Raw genomic sequence first — 23,742 nt, forward strand, 5'->3', positions numbered from 1 at the left:
TTCCATCATTCTAATGTATATGCTTCATAATATAAACACAAGTAAAGTGTTATTTGAAATGTAGTAATAGTAAAAGTATCATTTTATGACACATTTATATGGACTGCCATTGACTTTATAAAAAATTCCATTAAAACACAATTGAATAATTATAGATGCTGATTTGTCTTATTTATTTTGCATGCATATAATCTAGTAGCATGATTGGTCAATATAATGATTAATGCTTGCAAAGCATTTTTTAAAAGGTTGGTTTACAGTATGATCAGTCTACTCTTCTAATCATTAAAGCAATCTTTTTTTAGGCTCATAATTGTGGCAGAAGCTGTTCTTACTTTTCTTTATATGTGCATGCATGTATGGCCACATGTAAAGCTTACAAAAGAAATGGTTCCTTTAAACATTTTCAGAAAGAGACTTTATATTCTCATGTTGCAAAAGCACATCTTTCAAATGCATTCCAAAGCTTTAATAAAGATGCTATTTCCAACATAGGTATAACATAAGATGCTATCTAATCTAATTGATGGAGATGCCTAGATTCCAATCTACTGTATGATTTTAAATCACTTCTTCATTTTTATTGTCTGAGCTACTTTATTAGCAGAAAGGATGATGGAGCTTCAATTTAAGATCTGTGGCGAAAACAAATTCATAACCTTATTTTTTCTATGTCCATGCTTATGTGTCGTTTGGATGTTTTTCCTATTCACCTTCATTCTCTCATACACCGATATTTTCTGTCAGTCTCCATTTACTCCACATCTTCTATCTTTCCTTCAGTTTCCCTACCACCTCTCTGTCCCTCACTCCTCTATCTGTAACCAGGTATCATTTTATTGTTTGATTTATTATCAGTCTACTTTGCTATGTTCCCTATCATCAGTTCTAGTTTTCAGTTCTCCAGTTTCAGGAACCAACACTTTTCATTCCTTCCTTCCCACTAACTTAAGATCCACCCCTCCTGACCTGACCATTTCCCTACTTCACAGAATCCAAATCACAGTTATCCAAGATTTGGATTACTGGACTATAATAGTAATTAGTACTATTATTTCTAGAAAGCATGAGTACAAAAGTGAATTGGGATCAGGATGAGGATCAATGCAGATCTCTAGTGTGGATTATGAACATGTTGATATTCAACTAGAAAGATCCAATTTTACGATTGATCTTTTCCAAGATATTTTTAACCACTAATTATTTCTAGGCAAAACTTATTCCCTTCAAAAAATGAAGGAAAGAACAGATGAAAACTTCCTTGAACTTTCAGAGAAAGAGTAGGTAAGAGTATAAACAAGAATATTTAACCTGCCACTGGGCCACACTAAGTGAAACAATCACATCTCCATCGCCAGCTTCCTCTTCTTTTTAATACTGTAAACTAAATAACAGCAACAAAACAACCCCATGATAGAAAATCTTACTTGGCCATGTTTGTTGAATTGTATTGCCAAAATCCAAAAAGTTTCATCCTAATGAAAGGCAGGATACAAGCTGAATGAATGGATTAAAGAATGAATGGTGTACAATTAGTTCCACAGAAAATATTATTTGCCACTTTTTAAAACAGAAGCAAAAAGCTTTTTGATTGGTATTATATTTAGTAGCTGCAGGTAAAACTTAAAAGTCCATAGCTTATAAAGATTAATATGTGCATACCTAATATAGATAGTTCTCATCTAACAATAATAATTGGGACCAGGATGTGATGCAGTTATAAAACACACATGACTGCGACTCTTAGCAATGGTAGTGACAGCAGTCCCTGGTTACCATAGTTAAGGACTGTCTGGGTTATTAAGCAAAGAACCTTAAAAAAAGTAAAGGTTTCCCTCGCACATATATGTTATTCATTCCCAACTCTAGGGGGCGGTGCTCATCTCTGTTTCAAAGCCAAAGAGCCAGGGCTGTTCGAAGACGTCTTTGTGGTTATGTGGCCGGCATGACTAAATACCCAAGGTGCACGGAACCCTGTTACCTTCACCTCCGAAGGTGGTTCCTATTTTTCTACTTGCATTTTTACATGCTTTCAAACTGCTAGGTTGGCAGAAGCTGGGACAAGTAATGGGAGCTCACTCCGTTACACAGTGCTAAGGATTCGAACCGCTGAACTGCCGACCTTTCTGATTGACAAGCTCAGCATCTTAGCCACTGAGCCACCGCGTCCCCTTAAGAACCTTAGGTGACCACAAATTCCTACTATCTTCCTCATTGACTTTGCTTGTGGGAAGCTGACAAGGAAGGTTGAAAACTGTAAACATGTTCTGAAATCTTCTGGGTCAGTTCCAAAGCACCTTTAGTGGAATTGTGGGATTGTGGAAACACTGCAACAATCAGAACTTTGAGGACCAGTTATAACTCCTACTCTTCCAGCTTTGTTCAAGTTTGAATGGTTGCTGAATGAGTGGTTATTAAAGTAGGATCTCCTGTATAAGCACTATGGATGATCTGTAAATAATAAACATAGAACAAAGCAATTTAAACCAGTAAAATCTGTGAATTGTTCAAAGTTTGTTTGTTTGTTTTTCATTCTGGGTCGGTCACTGGGAAACATTCTAATGAGATGGAAGTTCCCTGACGATGGGCTCCAGCATGAGTCTGAAAGTTCAGAAAACTAAACCACTAGTCCTAGTCACTGACCCAGATTGGACCCATATTATCCTGGTACACATACATTTGCCCCCCCCCCTTTTTATCAAGTGAAAGCCTTTCATGTGCACAGTAGGAAGTGAAAAATGAGAGAGTATAAAATAATAATTAACTAACATCTCAGTTGATCCCAGCTGTTGAAGGCCCAAGAAATCTACTTTTATGATCAAGGTATATGCATTAAAAATTGGTATTAAAACAATAGAGTGCCTAGTTAACTAATTAGTTTGTTAATGTCAATGAGTTGGTTTAACTATATGGACAGTAGCGTCCCTTCTCAGCCTTATAGCTCTTCTAAAGACATTCTAATAATGTATTTGATACTGTCCATCTACCTTATCCTTTGGCTTCTCTTTCTAATCAACCATATGCTTCCATCATATATTTAAAATTGTGTGTTTCTGCCTGATAATCTTCACTTTGAGAAATCAATCAGTTTATTGGTAGGCCATGGTACTCTTACTTAATTACTTTAAATCCATAATTTAAAGACATTTATATGGAAAAGGCATTCCTAGTCAAATTGTATGTTCTATTGAACCTCCAAGTGACAACTGACATGATACATGATAAGTATGCATTCACATTTTCAGAAATATATCATATTTAATTATTTTTTGAGAATGGTTAGTTGGTCAGCAGAAAAGGTTAATAAAATATTATTACTTATATGTATGCTTACAGATTTCAAATAATAAATCAGTGAATAAGGCAGATGCACTGGACACCCACCTAACTAATTCAATATTATCTTTTCTATTTGTGTGTGAGGTTTTACAATATTGTTAGTTGGTAATAAGGCCCAAAAGGTGATTGATCTGGTAGGCCTACAAATACCTTGATCTTCTAACTTTTCATTTGTGATAGTTGTTCTGCTACAACTTTAAACTCTTCTAAGCAATTGCCTGAACAATTGAAAATGAAGATAATCCACTTTTACAAAGCAAAAGAATGTTGTAAAAAATCTCTAAACAACTCCAGCTAGGAATTTCAACTGTGAGAAATATTAAAAAATTTATATTAAGTTGAATTGCTGAAGTTAAGGCAAGATTTAGAAGTCCAAGAAAAATATCTACTAGCACTGCTTGAAAATGTGTTAGTACTACTGTATATTATCTAACCCACAAATCACTGCTACTAGCTTGACTGAACATTTAGCTGACACTGGAGTATTGCTCCACAGGACCAATAAGAGCATTGCTTGTATTATGACAATCAGTGTGAGAGAGTTTTCAAAAGAAAAACTTTTCCACAACCATGTCACAAAAGTCATTGTCTAATGTATGCAAAAACCATCCCTGATAAATCTGAAACATTTAGACTACTGAAATAAACTGCTTGGCCACAATCACACAAGAAACATTTGGAGTAAATAGGGTGAAGCAATTGAAGAAAGAACAATTTGCCAACCTTTAAGCACTTGCTGTGTGACAGCTAGTGGCCTAGGATCGGGATGGCGAACCTATGGAACGCGTGCCACAGGTGGTACATGGAGCCATTTGTCAGGGCACGCGAGGCGTTGCCCTGCCAGCTGAGTTCAGCCTTTTTTAAAGCCATTTTTCACCGTCCCCAGGCTCCAGAGGCTTCATAGGAGCCTGGGGAGAGCAAAAACAGCCTCCCCCCACGGAGGGCTTCCGGAGGCTTCAGGAGCTTCCCTGAAGCCTCCAGAGAGCAAACTAACGGCCCTATGGGCAAACTGGAAGTTCGGGAATGGACTTCCGGTTTGTTCGTAGAGCCGGTTTAAGCCCTCCAGATCCTTCAGGGGCCTTCAGGAGGCTTCCCTGAAGGCTCCGGAGGACGAAAAAGGGCCCTACGAGCAAACCGAAAGTGACTTCCGGTTTGCTCGTAGGGTCATTTTTCATCCTCCGGAGCCCTCAGAGAAGCCTCCAGAAGGCCCCTGAAGGCTCTGGAGGGCTTAAACCGGCCCTATGAGCAAATCGGAAGTCTGTTCCCAAACTTCTGATTTGCCCGTAGGTCCAGTTTTTTGTGCTCCGGAGGCTTCAGGAAAGCTCCTGAAGCCTCCGGAGGGCCTCCGGGGGGGAGGCTGTTTTTGCCTTCCCCAGGCTCCTATAAAGCCTCTGGAGCCTGGGGAAGGTGAAAAAAGCATGCAAAAAATGGGGGGGAGCGCCTGTCATGCACACATGCGCGCTGGGGGGTCTGCATTGCATTATGGGTGCAGCACGCCCATGCACGACCCCCCCCGCACTCCCTCCACTTATGGCACGCGAGCCAAAAAAGGTTCCCCATCGTTGGCCTAGGAAACAGAAGGGCAGAAGAATAATGGATTCAAAAAAGTATCAACATATCCTAGAAAAAAATGGAAATCAGCTAAAAACTGAAGCTGAAATAAAGGCTATGTATTTCAACAAGCAATGACCTAAAATATATATTCAGATCAATCATGAAATATTTTAAGGAACGAAAAATAAAGGTTTTGGGGAAGCTTTTATAATCTCCAGACTTAGTGCCCTGGTAATAGTAATAGTAATAAGACTTACATACTGTTCATTACTCTCTGAGCTGTTCACAATGTCAGCATATTGCCTCAACAATCTGTGTCCTCATTTTTCCATCTTGGAAGAATAGAAGGCTGAGTGAACCTTGAGCCCCATCGGGATCAAACCCCAGAGTGGGCAGTTAGCCCACACAATGCAATACTGCATTCTAACTACTTTGCCACCAGGGTCACTGAATTCATTGAATATTTTGCATCTTATAAGAATTAGGGGCTACATAAAAGCATAATGAAAAGAAGGACTAGGGGAGACATAATAGCAGTGTTCCAATATCTCAGGGGTTGCCACAAAGAAGAGGGAGTCAAACTATTCTCCAAGGCACTTGAGGGTAGAACAAGAAGCAATGGGTGGAAACTAATCAAGGAGAGAAGCAACTTGGAACTGAGGAGAAATTTCCTGACAGTTAGAACAATTAATCAATGGAACAGCTTGCCTCCAGAAGTTGTTAATGCCCCAACACTGGAAGTCTTTTAAGAAGATGTTGGATAGCCATTTGTCTGAAACAGCATAAGGTTTCCTGCCTAGGCAGGGGGTTGGACTAGAACAGTGGTGGGCAACCTTTTTTTTCAACTGAGCCAAATCTCGCCAAAACCACGATTGAAATTTATTTTGAGAGCCACATTTTTAAAACCGAAAATACATAGGATGGTACACTGTTTTTAGTTTCAATAAACTCTGGCATTTGAAGCACGCAAGTCTTAAAGCTGTCAAGTTACAAGATCCTTGCACCCCTAACCCTTTAGGAAAAAAAAACCCAGGGGTCTTCAAACCTGACAGCTTGAAGACTTGTGGACTTCAACTCCCAGAATTCTGAGAATTGAAGTCCACCAAGGGCATCAATCATATTAGCCCAAGGATCTGCAAAATTGGCTCTTAAGACTGGTGGACTTCAATTCCCAGAATTCTGAGAATTGAAGTCCACCATCTTAAAACAGCCAACTTTGCAGACCCCTGTGTTAGCCCAAAGCCTGGTGCTGGGCCTTGCTCCCCCATTGGTGGAGCCCCAAGAAGCGAGGAGGGAGAAAAAGAGACGGAGGCCAAGGAGCTTCCCCCCCCCATTCCCCGTGAAAACTGTTGCCTCTGAAGCATTTGCTCTACTGTTTGAACCTTTAAGCGTCCCTTTCCCTTTTTTCTTTTCAACCCACAATGATTAGGGAGGATCCTGAAGTCGGGCGGGGACGAGAAGCGAGGAGGCAGAAAAAGAAACGTTTCTTTTTCTGCCTCCTCGCTTCTCGTCCCCGCCCGACTTCAGGATCCTCCCTAATCATTGTGGATCGAAAAGAAAAAAGGGAAAGGGGAGCTTGTTTTGAAGTGCCCGAGAGGAGGGAGGGGAGCGGGCGCTTCAAAACAAGCGCCCCTTTCCCTTTTTTCTTTTCGATCCACAATGATTAGGGAGGATAATAATCCGGCACACAGAAGAGCCGCATTAAAATGTGTAAAGAGCCGCTTGTGGCTCGTGAGCCGCGGCTTGCCGACCACTGGACTAGAAGACCTCCAAGGTTCCTTCCAACTCTGCTATTGTATTGTATTGTATTGTATAAACAGTAATTCATGCTAGAGAGACCTTCTGAGGAACAGTGTATACATTTTGGGTCACAACAAGTCCTAAGGAATAGTTTTATACCCAAGACACAGAGTGCTGGCAAAGTATAATCTACATCATATCCTAACTTGTTCAGATATGTTTTATCCTACCTCCTTAACATCAACCATTAGTAATTGGCTATTTAAAACAGCTGTGATCTGACTCAATGTATTAGGTCCTTATCATGCAAATACTACATTGTCACACATACCATTTTAAAAGAATTAAAGCTGTTTTATCACGGACAGATACTTAAAATAACCAAAACATGTTATTATGGTTTATGCCATACTTACATTTTCCCAGCTACCCCAGAGGTCTGTCACAGAGGGCTGTCAAGTATTATATAGCCAAAAATCAATTGGAAATCGGCATGATAAGACAATGTAAGTTGCCCTGTAATAGCCATAAGAACCTTAAGGCTTATATGATCCCATGGCTATACGGATTCCTTTCATCTACCACACCATCCTATGGATATCTCATCTCACCTTCCTGATTATTTTAGACATATCTGTGTGTCGTTTGCCTACTACTTTCACTTTAAGCTTAGTGCAGGTGACAGCTATCTTGAACTGAATAAAAACAAGTGTGAGAGACCAAAAGTTCTATTTAGCATTATTTTAATTTTTATCTATTTAATATGTTAACTAATTTCTAATTGTAAGTGTGTTCACATCTAAGTGAAAGATTTATAAATCAATATTATTTCAATGTTCTATATCTTACTTGGCAATTGTGCTTACATTTCTAAATATCTAACAGTTTGGTAGAGGGAAATACAGTGCTGTTTAGATTTTTTTCATTTATGAAATCTTTTCATATATTTACTTACGTGGCACATTTATTTTTAATATTTCTTTTAATATTTTAAACAATGCCTATTCTTTATTTAATTTACATCAGAACTTGCAAAGTTAACTTAAGAGTTGCATCTTTGTTGTACAATCTCAGCATTTTTATTTTAACTGAGACATCTAAGTATTTATTTAGAAATTTTACTAAATATTTAGCAAAACAAATTATTCATAAATCCCGTATTATAGGATCTAATTTTTAAATATGGCAAGAGTTGTAAAATATTATGACTCAGAAACAATAAACCATGGTTTTAATAGGACATACACACTTCTTTCTGTGGCTACAGAAAGAGCTAATTAGAAATTAGATATATGGCAATATTAACTTGTTTATGGTATAAGAGAGTATACTTTTGAATGGCTCTTTAATTTGTCCCCTGATTATGATGTTAAAACAGAGCTTACACATCCTTTGTTTGCAAGGTTTGTATTTTTTTTAAGGCAGATATCAATGTCATGCTATGATATGCCACAGGAAGCTGAGTCAATTTTGAAATCTTACTTTTCCTTTTGACATAAAATAACAAATGTTTACTGCTATTGGACCTGATTGTTAGCATATATCCCTCTCTCAAAACTATGATCAAGAATATTAGACTGTCCCAGGTTAATATTAAATGTTTCTATGGTGCTAAAACAATCCAGGTTATAGAAATAGATATTTGAAAATCTGCCCTCTGAATGTTTAGCCAAAAAAAAGCAAAAATAGTAGGGAAGGAAGGAAATACAGAAGAAAAAGTATGACATTAGCTGTCTGTCATGGGCCATGTTTTTAAATCCAGGACATGTAACACAGCAACAAGAGCTGATCATTTTGTTTAATAACCTTTTGGATTTTTGCCAGATGGTCTCTATTGAGAGTGCTGCAAATAGAGAGAGATGAACTGCATCTAACATGCCACTAGAGCTTTCCTGTAAATGTCTGAGAACCGAATCCAATGAGAATTTAGTCTCAGAGCAGAAAGGATACATTTAAAAACTATGTGCATTAACTATACTTTTCCCCATAGAATCCTCACTTGGCATGAATAATTTACCCACTCTTATGTTAATGGGATCATGAAAGTATCCCTCTGTCTTTAGTGCAGCTATTCTCAGCTTTCAGTAATTACCCCACCCAGTGAAAATAACATGGCTCCTGCATTTGAACATCCTACTAGTACCTGACAATTAGAAAGATCATGGCTGACAGTAGAATGGTCCAAAAAAATGGTCAGAGCCCAAGTTGCCTGAGGGAAATTTTGGGGAAAAGAAATTCCACTGTCAACATTTCTTTAGTTGCTAGAATGAACATAGTAAAAAGAAATAGCATTTCTCCCTCTCTCAGTTACAGTCTTTCTCTCAAACAATATTTACTGATAAAGCAAAAAAAGAGAAACCTATTATGGGCTAACTATAATTTACAGCAGGCAAAATTAAGATGAATTTAAATACAGAACCATAATAGTTAACTTTTTCATATTAATTTATAAGTCAAATTTTAAACAAATGAAACTGCCAACTTTGGAAGGTTTTTACATGATAACAAATAGACAGTTATAAACTAGCTGGTTTTTTACTTCGGCCCATAATGCTAGGTAGTTCAATGTGTTAAAATTATCAGGCTGGAACATCTGGGAAAGAAAGCTATGAAACAGCAGGGAATGTAACTGGTTTATTGTTTATCTTTTGTTTATGAGTCAGTATTCCAGTTTTAATTACTACTCTAAATTAAATCCTAACAGGCATCAGGCGACATCATTTTAGTCAAGTTAACTTAAAAAAAAAAAATCAGACACTCAAATACTAAATTTTTCAAATAATTTAACATACATAAGATTAGAAATTCGGGGGGGGGGGAATCAACATTTGGGAAAGTACTGAGTTATGGAAGCATTTAGATCTTAATGGTAATTTATAACAGAGCAATTAGAAATGCAAACGTGTCAAGCAGTTTGGATTAGGCAGATTTAACATCTTGGAAGATAAGTATTGTACACATGAGCAAATGTATACATAAGAACATCAAATATCAAGGAACATACTACACTCTTCATTTTGTTCAATTATTTTCTTTGAGAAGCCTGATAATAAAACTATTTAAATATATATATTTGTGTGTTTTATCTAATAATAAATGACCATTTTAGGATTAGCAAAGCAGTAAGAAAATAGAAAGTTAAAAAACAGCTGATAAGATATTATTCTAGTTGGCATCTGTCATACCATATTTAGATATATTTTAGAAAAGAAGACTCCAGCTTAAACAATAATAATATTCTACTACTTGAAATTTCATGAATATGAAGGAACAAAGAGAATGTGTCAAATCCTAAGTATAATTAATAACATTCTCAAATGTGTGTTTGTATGGATTTTTATTTTATTTTAAATATTTCATAGTTCTGAATGATGAGCATAAATCTAGCAGCTAAAATTAATCATATTTAAAGAGCTAAATAACCACTAACTTTAATTTTAATGAAAGAGAATTTATTTTAACAATATAAATAAAAAATTGGGCAGTAAGTACAAGAAAATTACAATAAACATCTAATTTAAGTGATTAATAATAAGATAAATATACAAAGCACCAAAAGTAAAGTTATGAAGAGTAAAAAAAATTAAAAGAAGGGTAGATAGCTTAATAAATTGTTTATGTCTTTAGCTCAGTTTGTTCTGGCAATTTAATAGTTAATTAGCATGCAGGATGTGTAGTGTGAGCTCAGCAGTTACTGGGCCAACTGTCTCTGTATTTCTGGGAATTCTGCCTATTCACAGTGCAGAGATTGTTCAATTAATGCAAAATGTACAAAATGAATTTTACAAAAATGAATTGCAAAGAAAACCCCACTACAATGATTTTACTACAAAGATGTCAACATCAATTTTTGCTCATGTATAACTAATAATTAAAACAACATATTTCATTTTGCTTATGACAATTTATTTTATATTGGCACATCAAAATATTGAAACACAAAGTTATTTTTCTTAATTAATTGCAAATGAACACACACTATTGTTTAAATCACAACACCCAAGCCTGGGAAGAAATAGTTACAGCAAATCAAAGGTTCACCAATAGTCTCCAATGTATAAGCATCTTGTTACATGGGGAAACACTATTTTTCAAACATCGAGAAGTTTAATCTTACCACAGCTCCCATCCATAGTGGAGGTGACTAATGCATTTAAACATAAGGACAGGTTCTCAATATGAACAAGAAAAAAATCTATTGTAAAATGTATTTCTCTGCTTTCATTTATATGTCATGGCTTTCTCATCAAAGGAAAAGAAAGAACAGCAGGACCTGGACAAGACATTGGATACACTTTTGGAAGGCCAGATCCTAGTGTCCGTGTATGGCAGAAATAAGCTCCATAGCAACTTATTTGGCACCCATGTATTTTGACACAAAAACCACTTAGGCCAAAAGTGTGTTGAATCCTCAATCCAGATACCCAAAGTGCAGAAAAGCAGAGGATTATTATTTTGTTTGGGAAAAAAAAGCATTAAAAGATCTACATGGGATTAACAATCCACTCAGGAATAGTATATTTCTCCTGCATAGCCCAATTTCTACAATGAATTTTGATCAATATCAATTGCACTTAGATAAATTAACATGAACTTCATGTACCTAAAGTTCAGCATAAGAGTACTCACCTATTGGAAAAATATTTGTTAAGAGCTTTTTTTTCCCAAGGTGTGTCTTACTATATCAGAAAACAATGTTTTCTAGACCTGAAAATGCTTTATTGCCCAGTCTTCTGGATTGTGACTATTGATATATTACTGTGAATGCTGCATGTTACAATACATGACAAGTGCTAGCTTACGTCAGTTGCAACCATTATCAACTACAAGAGAATTAATGAACTGTTGGGGAAAGCATTTCTGTTGAGCTCTATCTTCCAGCAACCTACAGTGTTCCAGAGTTATCAAAATATTCATGCTGTTGAACTAATAAAAGACTAAAATGATCTAGTCAGTTTTAAAGACATCTGTAGTGCAATATAAAATTTTACTATATTTTGTTAGTTCTGCAAAAACTGTAATTAGAATTACCGGTAGTTCAAGAAATTATTTCATGTATTATTATTATAGTGATTAAAAAGAATTAGAACTTTTTATCCTTTATTTTCATACAACAAAACTGTGCCCAAAAATCTTTAGCTTCTTGAAAATACTCAGATGAATACATTCACAGATACACATGCATAAACAGAATGTCTCATTTATACAAATGCTGAGGTTTCAATAGTTAATTAAAAAAATAAAAAATAACCACTTAAGAATGGTATGTCCTTTATTTTTATTTCATGTCCTGGTTATTTTACATAAGTTTAGATTCCATATTCATAAAAAGGAAAGTTTGTGTTTGAAGTGTATATGAATACACCTGACATTTCTAGTATGCATTAGTTTAAAGAACATGGGATCTATATGTATATGTGTGTGTCACTGTTGTATGAACTTTATCATAGAGCAGATAATATTTTCCAGCATACTTTGGATAAGTGATAAAACATTCAGTTACCCAAGATAATATTTAAGGTCTATTTTAGATACAAATTGACTCACTTATATCTCTTTATCACATTACACGTCTCTTTAACATAACTTTATATAAGCGAGCACTATGGCTCAGCGGTTAAAGCTTGGCATCTGGGAAGCTGACAACCACACCTCAGGTTTGAGACCCTAGGCCTTGCATGATGGGGTCAGCTCTCATTATTTGCCCCAGCTCTGCCCACCTAGCAGTTTAAAAGCATGCAAATGTGAGTAGATAAATCGGTACCAATTTGGTGAGAAGATAATAGCATTCTGTGCACCTCGGCTTATAATCATGCTGGCCACATGACCACAGAAAAGAATGCTGGCTCCCTCAGCTAAGAAATGGAAATGAACGTTACTCTCTAGAGTCAGATATGATTGGACAGGGGAAATCTTTACCTTTATGCAATTTCATATTTGGGTTGAATTTTCAGTCATATGCTGCTTTTAACACCTACAAAATTGTTCTGTTACTTTTATATTTCTTAACATCATTCTTCTATCCTGATTTGATGGCCTATATGCCAAGGACTTTTCCAACTTGAAGAAATCCCTGTCGAATTAGTATTAGAATAATTTTATCAGAACCAATATTAGTAGGAGAACACATTTCCTAGCTCCAACTTTAGAAAAGAACTAAACACTTCAAATTTGGAAAAGCTAATTCTTCCCTCAAAACAAATTAGGCTAAAAAACCAAACACCACATTTAGCCACCTAAGATAAACATTGGATATGAAAAAACTCTGTCCCTTGAAATATATAGCAGTCAGCGGTAATAATCTGAATTCATTTATTAAAAGATTTTATTCATACTTGTCCTATATCACTAGATGGAGGAATAAAAATGAATAAAACTATTTTTAAAAATCTACATACAAGAAAAATCTGCAATGTGAACTAACTACTGAATGAGGTAGCTACAAAATGGTTCAGTAAACTATGTTGCTTCAGCTTGTTTCAACAATCAGTCTTTACAGTAGAAGGCAATAATTATGTTCATATGACTAATTCCATTTTCTATTTCTATTCATCTCAGATTTGGCAATTAGAATTTTTTCAGCATTACCTAAGGAAGCTTCAGTGACACTGATTGGAACAAAATAAATGGGAGTTTAAAGGACTGATCTGTACATCAAATTTCATCCTATCTATGATAATAATAGACATCGTGGTGCAAGTACACAACCAGATGCTTATCTACTATCATACTGATTGTGAATACCAGTGTTTTCTTCCACATGTGGCTATCCCTTATTGAATCAGGAGAAAATGTTGCTTTCCAATTACTGTACTTCTTGTTTTAAACATAATAAAGATGTGTCAGATTCAGCAAGGGGAATAGAGGGTCTAGGAGAATAGCTCTTAAGTATTTTTAAAACCTAGTAAATCTTGAGAGGCCTTCTGAGCACAAAACTACTAGAAGATTGAGTACTTATTATATCTTTATATCATCAAGCATATAGCAAGTATTATTTAATGACTTTACACATGGAAAGTCCACACAATTTTAAAGGTATAATCAGACTGATTTTATATTTTCATATATAACTCTTACTTGGTCACATCTAAAGTACCCAATAAAGGATAGAATAATCTAAGGGAAAACATAACCATCACCACAGTATACACAGAATATCTTAAGCAGTGATTTTGCAATGATGTTTTACTTTATTTTATATAGAGAAAGGATAATCTATTGCCCTTAAGACCTACATATTCTCTACCAAACAATTAGTTGGATAATAAAGCTGCACATACCTTTTGAAAGATTGATTTGGGTTTTATACATATATAGTACTGCCTAGCAAAATCTCAGAGTATTCCTTCTCTCCTCCCCTTCTTACAGTCTTTTTCTGCTATCTCTCTTCCATAACTCAACTAACCCAACAGAACCAGCCAGTTTTAAATTTCAGTTGGGACCTCAGTGACCTGTTAATGAATCTACAGAGAGGAGGAAAAACTCACTGTGTTGAGTTATGCCTGGTGTTGCTAGCTGACTAGGAGTCAGAAATGCTTGAAGCGTTAACATAATTGGAAGAATGTGAAAAATGAAGCGTTGGGCTCCTGAGCAAAGTGAAAGGTCAAAGCAAGACTTACACAAAACAAGTCTTTGGAAGATGGCCTCATTATACCATTAAAACAGTTTCTTTCCTCCCTTGCCCCCACCTAGTTTTTTTTCCTTTGTAAAATGTTTTAGTGTTTTATTTCTATTAATAATTTTAAATAATCTTTCTAGTTTATAACTGATCAAGTTAATAAATGCATACAAGGAAAAAAGGCAAGTATATTTAACTTTTTGATCTTAGATAGAATAATATATCTGAAACAATTTTGCCTCTATGATTTGAACCATGATAAAGCAATAGGTGGTACTAATAATAATGCAGCCATTATACTATTACAATGTATGGAATAGCTTACTTGAACAACTAAGATGAGTTGCTAAAAAAAACCCTTATAGAACCCAGCTAATATAATTTGAATTCTCTTTCACTGAACAGTGGTCAAAGGCTTTAACTCTTCCAATACCAGCACTTAAATTCACTCCATTGTACTTTTCATTTCACACTTTTTCATTTTATAAGGGTGCACTGTAGCTTTTTAAATAAAATATAAATATTCTTTATAATTTTTTCCATTTATAAATGATGATTTTGGCAATAAACTTTATGCTCTCCCAAGTTATCAATGTGTACCATATGTGTATCTGGAATATAAATGTAGAAGATTCAACTATTCCAGTATTGTTCACCTCCTCATGATACACATACAATGAATATACACAATGAGAAATGCATTAGGGATTATAACATACAATAATATTGTTTTATCAAACTATAAAATCTGGGAAAGCAAAAGATGTGACGCCCACAAATAAACAGAGAATGTGTATAGAACAGATAATAGTGTATTAGAAGTCAAGAAGACTAAAGTATGATGAAAAAGGCTAAAAGAGAAAGATAGAAACTCTAATATTTGCTTATCAGTGTATTGTAATGCAGCACTAACCATTTTATATAATTCATCCCAAGGAATTTTTATTGATGTTTTATTTCCCAAGAAAATTGCATGGATATGTGTGTGAAATCACCATAGTCATGTTCAGCTTGAAGGGGGTTTTACCTTTAGAATCCTATAGAAAACTCTTTTAAACAACCCATTCCCAGCATAGCCAATGGAATTGGAGCTGGCCAAGTCTTAGGGATAAGACAAGCAGGGTTTGAAGATTTAAACATAAAATTTTTAAAAAGCTTAGATTCCCATATTCTTGGTGTATTAAATTAAGTAACAAGGTAACTGTCTAGGTTTGGAAAAGCACACTCTAGATGAAAAATATTTCCTTCTGAACATAATATAAACACTGTTGAGTCATTACTGCATCTGACTCAAGTCAATGGAAAATTTTAAAAACTATCAACACGCTCAAAGTAGCCTTTTAAAAGTTATTTTTAAAGAAAATTGATCTTTTCAACCAATGACTGATTTTATTACAAAGAGTTATTACATACAATCAATTGATATGGCACACATTATGCAGAGATATAATTCCTAGTTCTATCATTCCAATCCAGAGTATTTCTCCAAGCCACTAGGAAGATATTTTTCCTGAATGGTTCATAGCAGCTTGTGTCTGCATGTGATTTGAATCAGGGCCATTCCTTGAGGCAAGATTTAAATACCTTCTGTGCCACATCATGGCTCAGACCCAAATCACACCTTTTAATATGTGGCTGTATACCTTAATCTAAGCTTTCCCACAACTGCCTCTAGTCTTGGAAAGAGAAGTGAAAAAACATTGGGCAAATATTACTAAGGATGGTCCTGATTTCTGGAACAAAAATCAACAAGCACAGAGTATTTGTTGCTTTAGGACATGAAAATTTACTCCTGATGAAGGTAAGTAGCTATTAATCTAATTTAGTGAGTTCATCATGGAGTTCATCCTGGAATTATACATAATCACAACACTCATTTGTTTTTTAAATCTACATAATCATATACATACATACATAAATACATACATACACACACATACACACACACATATACATACATACATACATACATACAGGTATCAATAATCTACTTTCTTAAAAAGAAATTAATAACATTGAAAAGATGTAGCACAGTTTTGAAGAAACTAGATTAAAAACATTTGGATCTTAGCAAATATCCAGTTTAATCTTTGCAAAAAAGATGAATAGCTAAACTTTAAGGATTTTTTTTTCTAAGTTCAATAATTAAATATGATTTTTTAAAGTTAATTATGCAAACTGGAACTATTAAGTCAATAAAGTATTAAATTGAATTCCAATCCTAATTTAACAGGGAGCAAATCCTATTTGATTCAATGTGACTTATTTGTGAACAGCTATGAACATCACTGTCCCATTAAGTGTATAAAATGTTCATGTTAACCATGTTAAAGTAAGATTATAATTATAATGGGCACAATGCCTGCATCTTATACCGCAATCCTAAAAATTTATTAGTCATTTATATAACTAATACAAACTTGACATATTTCCAAATAAAGTAGGGTAGGTAGAAATATTAAGTGGTAATCCACAAGCAACTCATTACAAAATAAATTCTTAATTTTATTAAGAGTACTTTAGTATAAAATCTACTGTCAATTTCAAACCATTCAATAAATGCATTTTTTGTGTGGATGAATAAAAAAAAAAAAATTTTTTTTCCTGTACTGGGTTAACAACAACATTTCAACTGCCTTGAAAAGCCTTTTTTTCAGTTGACTGTAATATTTTTCTATTTAGAGACTAACCTGAATTGCTGCACCACAGCTGGGGTGCATGTCTGCCACGATATTTACTTACACCACACATGCATACACACACACACACACAGAGAGAGAGAGAAAGAGAGAGAGAGAGAGAGAGAGAGAGAGAGAGAGGGAGAGAGAGAGAGAGAGAGAATCCTGTAGATAACCAAATTTGTAAAGGAATTGGCAGAACTAATCAATTGTTATTGCAAACCTTGTTTGAAGATTAGATATTTGGGTTTGAAATAAAAATAAAATACAGCTAAGAAGGTTGAAAAAAAGGAAACAAGTGTCTCCCTAAGTTACAGCTGATTACATTGCAAGCCTGCCATTCATGTGTTTACACTAAGGCAGATGTACTGATATAATAAAAGACACTGAAGTTATTTTAGTCATGCCTACTTTGCACAGGGGAAAAAAAGCTTGACCTTTTACCTTGCTCACTGCTGTTGTCTCCACTCTGGGAAGCATGGCCCCCACTGGAAGGCCCTGGTGTGCCTGCTGAGTGCGTTGACGTTGCATCATCATGATCTCTCCAAGAGGAAGGATTCTGGTTTCAGAATGTCCATTTTTTCCCACAGTTATCATTCCAATAGCAAATCGAGGAAGGGAGGTTGGGAAGCCAGAAAAAAAGTAGGCAGGTTAGCATTTGCAAATATTCCTAAAATTCAGACACTGTTCAGAGGCAAATGATTAGTGATGTTGCAATCCTATACCATTTTAACTTGGGATGTGTTGTCCTGAAGATATATGAGATTTGTTTTTGATTCAATATGTATAGAAATATATGACATACTAACAATATTTAAGTCACTTTTCATATATTTACACAATAATAAAGTGCAGTTCCAATAATATTTTAAACTTCTTCTCCTTAAAAGAGTTTTTAAAAAACTTTTCATACTTGTAACAACCAGGTGCTCAGTTAAGGAAATACTTTAACATTTTATATGTACATGGTCAAAAAATAATTCCATAGATGAGCCTATGAAGGCATATTAAGTTCAATAGCAATTATTCCCAAGTAAATCAATATACGATTGCTCTCTAGTTCTGATAATTAAAAAAAATCACTAGAGCTATTCAAAAACACAGCTGAGCTACTATCTCTCTTTATTTTGCTACCACATCTGCAGCAGGGTATTTTTTTCTAATATGGTGTGGGAAATTAATAATTATAACACACACAAAAACTGTTTTTTTCTGTATTATAACATCTATTACAAATAATACCCTAAACAAAATATGTCTAATACGGAAGGTGGATGATGCTTTAAAAAGATTATACAGCTAAAGGTTAATTAAATATGTAAGTTTAAATGGTCATTTACAATATATTCTTCTCTAATCTTTCTATCTGATATATAATGGCAATACACAAACAAATAATCATTGAAGATTTGGCAAATCTTTCCTAATTCTACAGTAGTTTAGTAATATAATTTCCATTTTTAAAAAATTATTGATCATCGGTTTTCCTGAAGAGAACTGCTATTTAAAAAGATACACGAAGAAAGCTGAAAGTTGCAGCTAACTGCTACTTCACTAAGCATATTCTCCTCCTGGTCCTCCTCCCTTTTCCTGATCATTCCCAATACCCTGCTGTTGCTTAAAGGAAAACAGGAATTTTACTGTACAGGAAAAGCTTTATCAGCACCACATGAAGGCAGGCAAGGGATGGAATTTCCTCCAGCAGAAAAGGAGAACAAGAACACATGCAATAGATCAGACTTAGAGCTGAACTTCCATTGCTTGTCACCTATCTATGACAGCTTAAATTAAAGACATCCTAACAAGAAGCACTTTTGTAAAATATTCTAATTCAGGGAAATATCATGAACCCTAAGCAATTCCACAGAGAAGGCATCAATATTTACTTTGCAGTAAACTTCAGCATCACCATCAACTACATCTAAAAATTTAGAAAATTTAGAAAAATACCAATCCTTTCAAACCTGGAGATGGAAAATAACCCCAATAATTAAAGCTTTTTAATGACTCCCCCAAATTATTCCATTTTGAACCAAATGCTTAATTACTTAATTAATTACCAGGTTAGCAACTGAAGCTCAAGTTATTATCTTTAAACCATGTTCTAAATAATTTCTTATAAAAATATCAAGTAACACTTGATAATCATATTCCAACACCAAATTGAATGGGCATAAATGTCTAAGCAGTGAAAGAGAGATAAATGGAAACAAATAGTTAATAATAACTACACAACTCTCTTACTTAGATAAATAGAACAATCTACAAAAATAAATCAAAATTGAAATACTGCATTAAAAAAATAATTTTCCATCAAACTAATTTTGCCTAAATCAATTTCCACATTACAGAAAGTCACACTGAAAAATAAAAAAAATGCTATAATTAAAAATAATACTCTTCAAATTAATATTTTCCTCCCACAATAAACAAAAATACTACCATACTGCAAACTCTGGAAGGTATAAAATAAAAGAAAAAGTTAAAAGAATCCAAAATGTTTCGATTTTATACTTATATCTATTATGTGTGTCTATATGGAGACACACAGAAATGCATACACGTGTGTATACATATACACAAAACTATTTCAAAAAAGCAATGTTGATTAGATTTTAGAAAAACTTATATGGAAATAAAGTCACGATCAAGCAAGTTTCTATGCAGTCTCGATTAAACAGATTGAGCCTACGAGCTCCTCTTTTTATCTCTGAGTTAGGAAACCACTCAAATAGCTTCAAACTGAAGGCAAACAGCAGACAGGAGCACTTTAGCCCTCTGCAGCCTCTCTCAGCGTCAGCTGTTTGCCGGATGGTAATCAGATAAAGAGTTAGAAGAAATACATGAAAAAGGTAACAAAACAATGGCCTGGCATGCATTTTAGTCCTGCATCATCATGTTGAAAGCTGCTCCCTATAAAATTTATAAAACAATATTTTCCTAGGACACATATTTCAGACACTATAATGTTATGTTATGTTCTTCAGATTTTCTTAAAAGTAGCTTCTGTTGAAAGTCCTTAGTTCACTATTAAAATTTTAGTAATTTATCCAGTTAACACCTTAGTTAAGTTTTAAGGCACATGTTAACAAAAACCATACAGTGTTTGAAAAACGAGATGTTTCTGGTTTATATAAGGACATTGAGTGAAACTTCTTGCAGCAGAAATAATTTGCTTTTTATACCTTCACTCGGAGATCCAATCTCAATTAGAAGGGCAGTATGGTAGCTACTTACATTGATAGCCATTTGGGGAGGACCCTATAACTGCCTTTTATTCTTCCAAGAAAATAATAGCAGGGAAAATTGGGAAGAATATATGGGATATTTGTGTTTTACCTTCAACTGCCCAACAGTTCCCTAACTCTGTCTGACATTAGGTTTGGCCAAAACCCATATTCAGTCATTCATTATTAGTATATGCATATGCATAATTTGAGAGCATTACTCATGACCAAATAATCAGTTTCATCCACAAGTTAATGGCAACAATGAGACATTTCATTCTGGGTATGTATTTCCATAGAATTATTTAATGTAATTAAATTTGGGCACAGATTATTTATTTATTTCATTAGATTAAGATGCTGCCCCACTGCACAAAAAATTAAAGTCACCTTAGGGATACTTAAGTAGCAAAATAACTTTCTAATTTTAATATAGTAGGCCAATAGTGTCCTGCCAGAATATTTAGCTTCTTTCATCTAACAGATTGTATGCTATCATGGCATTTTGTCTTGATTTACCTGAGAGAATGTACTATGGGGCAAATTCTGTGAGAGAAGAGTAACTGGAAAATTGCAAGAGAAGATTAGTATCTTTCTAGAAATAGAAAACTAGAAATTGACCCTTTATACGAACAGAAATGCATCACATTGTACATCGCATTTGACTGCTCAATTTTCTAGAGCCCTGTATTCATACATAGATACTGCATGCTATTGATTACATTCACTTTTTGAAAATGATTCAAACATATCATTATTTTTATGCTAGGGCAGTTTTATTTATGTAACCCTATAGGTTTTGAATCATTGAAACTCATATGTTGATATTCTATATGCTGAATTCAACTGGAATCAACTTTTCTTGTATAACCACTAGAGCAGTGTTTCTCAACCTTGGCAACTTTAAGTCCTATAGACTTCAGCTCCCAGAATCAGCTGGGGAATTCTGGGAGTTGAAGTCCACAGGACTTAAAGTCGTCAAGGTTGAGAAACACTGCTCTAGAGCCCTGAAGAATTTATATTTCAGTATTATATTAAAAATCTGGTTAAATTTAAATATAACAGCACATACTATATACATCATCTCAAACAACATATACATACTGAGCTGAAAAGAACAAAAGCTTGTAACCAGAAAAACAACCTTACATACTTATGAAGATACAACTTCAGTATAGAAGTATGCTGAAACATTCAGAAAACAACTTAGCATATGAAAAGCTACTCAAAAAGTCAACTCACATTATCTAACTATCTTTTGGAAATGGCTTGTTTAACCTGAAACCAATGTTTAATAGCAATGCAGATGTTAAGGGGAGGGTGGTACTTTGATCATCCATATTTTTAAAATTGTTATTCCAACCAATAACTTAAAAATGGGACAGCATAAGAATTGAATTAAGACAATTATAACCTGTCACAGCAACTATTTATTTAACTTTGTACATAATATTATGACACATATTTAAACAGTAAAAAAGTATGAATATGTTGAATTGAATCACCAGCTGAAGTGTCATGTACTATGGAATGCAGAGTTCACATGTATCTATTCCCAATAGTTTTAATAATTGGGAGTCAAATATGGCACTGCTCTTGCTCTTATCTAATTGTGTTAAAGAGCAGTGTTACCAGGAGCAAAGCAGTAATACTGAGTGGCACACAATAGAAGGAGATGGAAAATAGATACAAGAAGCTAGGTCTCCAGGGGCAGTATTTTCTATTTGCTGGGCTAAGACTCACAGCTGATAATGCAAGTTGTAATTAATATAAAAGCAGGAGACAATATGGGGAAGGCTTGTACTAGCAGGGCCACAGGAGATCACTCTGCAGCTATCTACTGTTTCTCATTATGTATACAGCTTTTCACAGAAACACAACTTTGCCAGTATTTTTCCCTTGAAAGTTTTTAAAAAATGATTTAGCACCATCATTGGATTTTGCAAAATCTAGAGAAGAGCAGGGAAAGGACAGGAGTCTCTAGGCATATGAAGCAAATGTAGTGTGTACTGTTTTGCTGTTCTTACAAATCTAATGGAAATTTTAAATGTTTTAACTCCTACATGCTTTTTTAAAAGAAATGAAATATTTTCAACACAGACCTGTTTTATAATCATTATTTATTTAACATTCCACAGAGGCATGTGATTGTTTATATGCTTGAATACTGGTCACTCATCTTGTACAATGCCAAGGTTAGTGATTTAATAAGCCTCAAACTTTTGGGTAAATGACAGCTTACACACAGATACAGATTAACTCTGCATTCCTTATGCAACCCAAACTTTCACTGGGCAAAATCACTTTAATTATGCAAGGGGCCCCTGTGGGGTCGATTCTGATCTCAGAGTTTTTATAGTAGGACAACTCAATTTTTCATTATGAAATTACTTGTATTTCAAAATAATATTCTATTTAACTGTCTACCTATCTATATTGCTACAAGCTAATCAGTGAATAGTAGGAAGAAGATAGAATAAATTGATTTTGATGGGCATTTATATGCAAAAATAAAGAATAGCTCTCCTCTCTATGGCATTCATAAAACTTTCTGATAGAAAAAGAAGCCTTCTCTTTCTCGATAAACAAATTAAGAAGACATAGTACTGTAGTAAAGTACAGGTTGTGTACTAGATTGCATTTAGTTATTATAAATCAATTTTGTATATGAAAACATCAACACTTTGACATGGTATTTTGACTATAGGTTAAATACATTTCATTTCATCTAAAGCCTAACCATAAACTCTATAAGATTTCATATCATCTAAACAGTACTGAGAACACCCGCTGAATGACACATTTACCTAAAATTTTGGTTCCAGTTACTAATATATTACAGAACAAGATTGTTATGTGATACCTTATGAAAATATAATCTATACTCACATTAAAACATTGTAAAATACAATATGTAAAATTTCAAAACTGCTGGCATAAACAGTGCATTTATAAAAAAAACTTGCTAAGAAAATATACAGATTTAATACACAGATTCAAACATACACATGAACACAAACATAATCCCACTTAAATATAAATAGCTTAATCTCATATTATAACAGAGCAATCTTAGGCATGTCTTTTTAGAAATAAATCTCACTTAGTTTAGTAAAATTTCTCACGCATCTATCCATAAGACTGAAGCACTTATAACATACATATTAAAACAAGATAATCTATTTTAGATAAAAAACTGCAAGAATAATACATATAAATGCCTAAAATTGTATGATTCCATATCAGTGCTATACACAAATAAATGGGTGAGAAGGTTACAAAAGAGATGTAAGTCCTTTTATACTACATATTAATGTAATTTTCATTCACTGTACTTACTTTTACAAATATCTTATATCATACATGAATCAATCTCTATAAACCTCCACATGTGTAGTATGTTTTCTTGTGAATTTAAGATTTCAAATGATCTAATGTGAGCTATGTGGATAGAAAAATTACATCTGCTTATTCATGAATGTGGACTCTTTCTACTTGCATCAGCCTTTTTTCTTATTACAGATGTTATACCTTTTATATTGATATTGAACATTATTCAAAAGAGTACTTTTCATGTACAGTATAC

The 23,742-nt window shown here is 34.3% G+C and overlaps 1 protein-coding gene across 8 annotated transcripts in view; it reads right to left on the minus strand.

The window, feature by feature from the left end:
- MEIS2 (Meis homeobox 2) overlaps positions 1-23,742 on the minus strand; it is a 234,730-nt gene that overhangs the window by 198,152 nt on the left and 12,836 nt on the right. For all 8 annotated transcript variants that reach the window (XM_081955711.1, XM_081955712.1, XM_081955713.1 and 5 more), the window contains one exon: positions 17,374-17,488. In XM_081955711.1, coding sequence (XP_081811837.1) covers positions 17,374-17,488 — 115 coding nt within the window. The remainder of the gene's footprint in view (positions 1-17,373; positions 17,489-23,742) is intronic.

Source organism: Natrix helvetica (assembly GCF_964273705.1).
Source record: "Natrix helvetica genome assembly, chromosome: 1".
NCBI classification, from domain to species: domain Eukaryota; kingdom Metazoa; phylum Chordata; class Lepidosauria; order Squamata; family Natricidae; genus Natrix; species Natrix helvetica.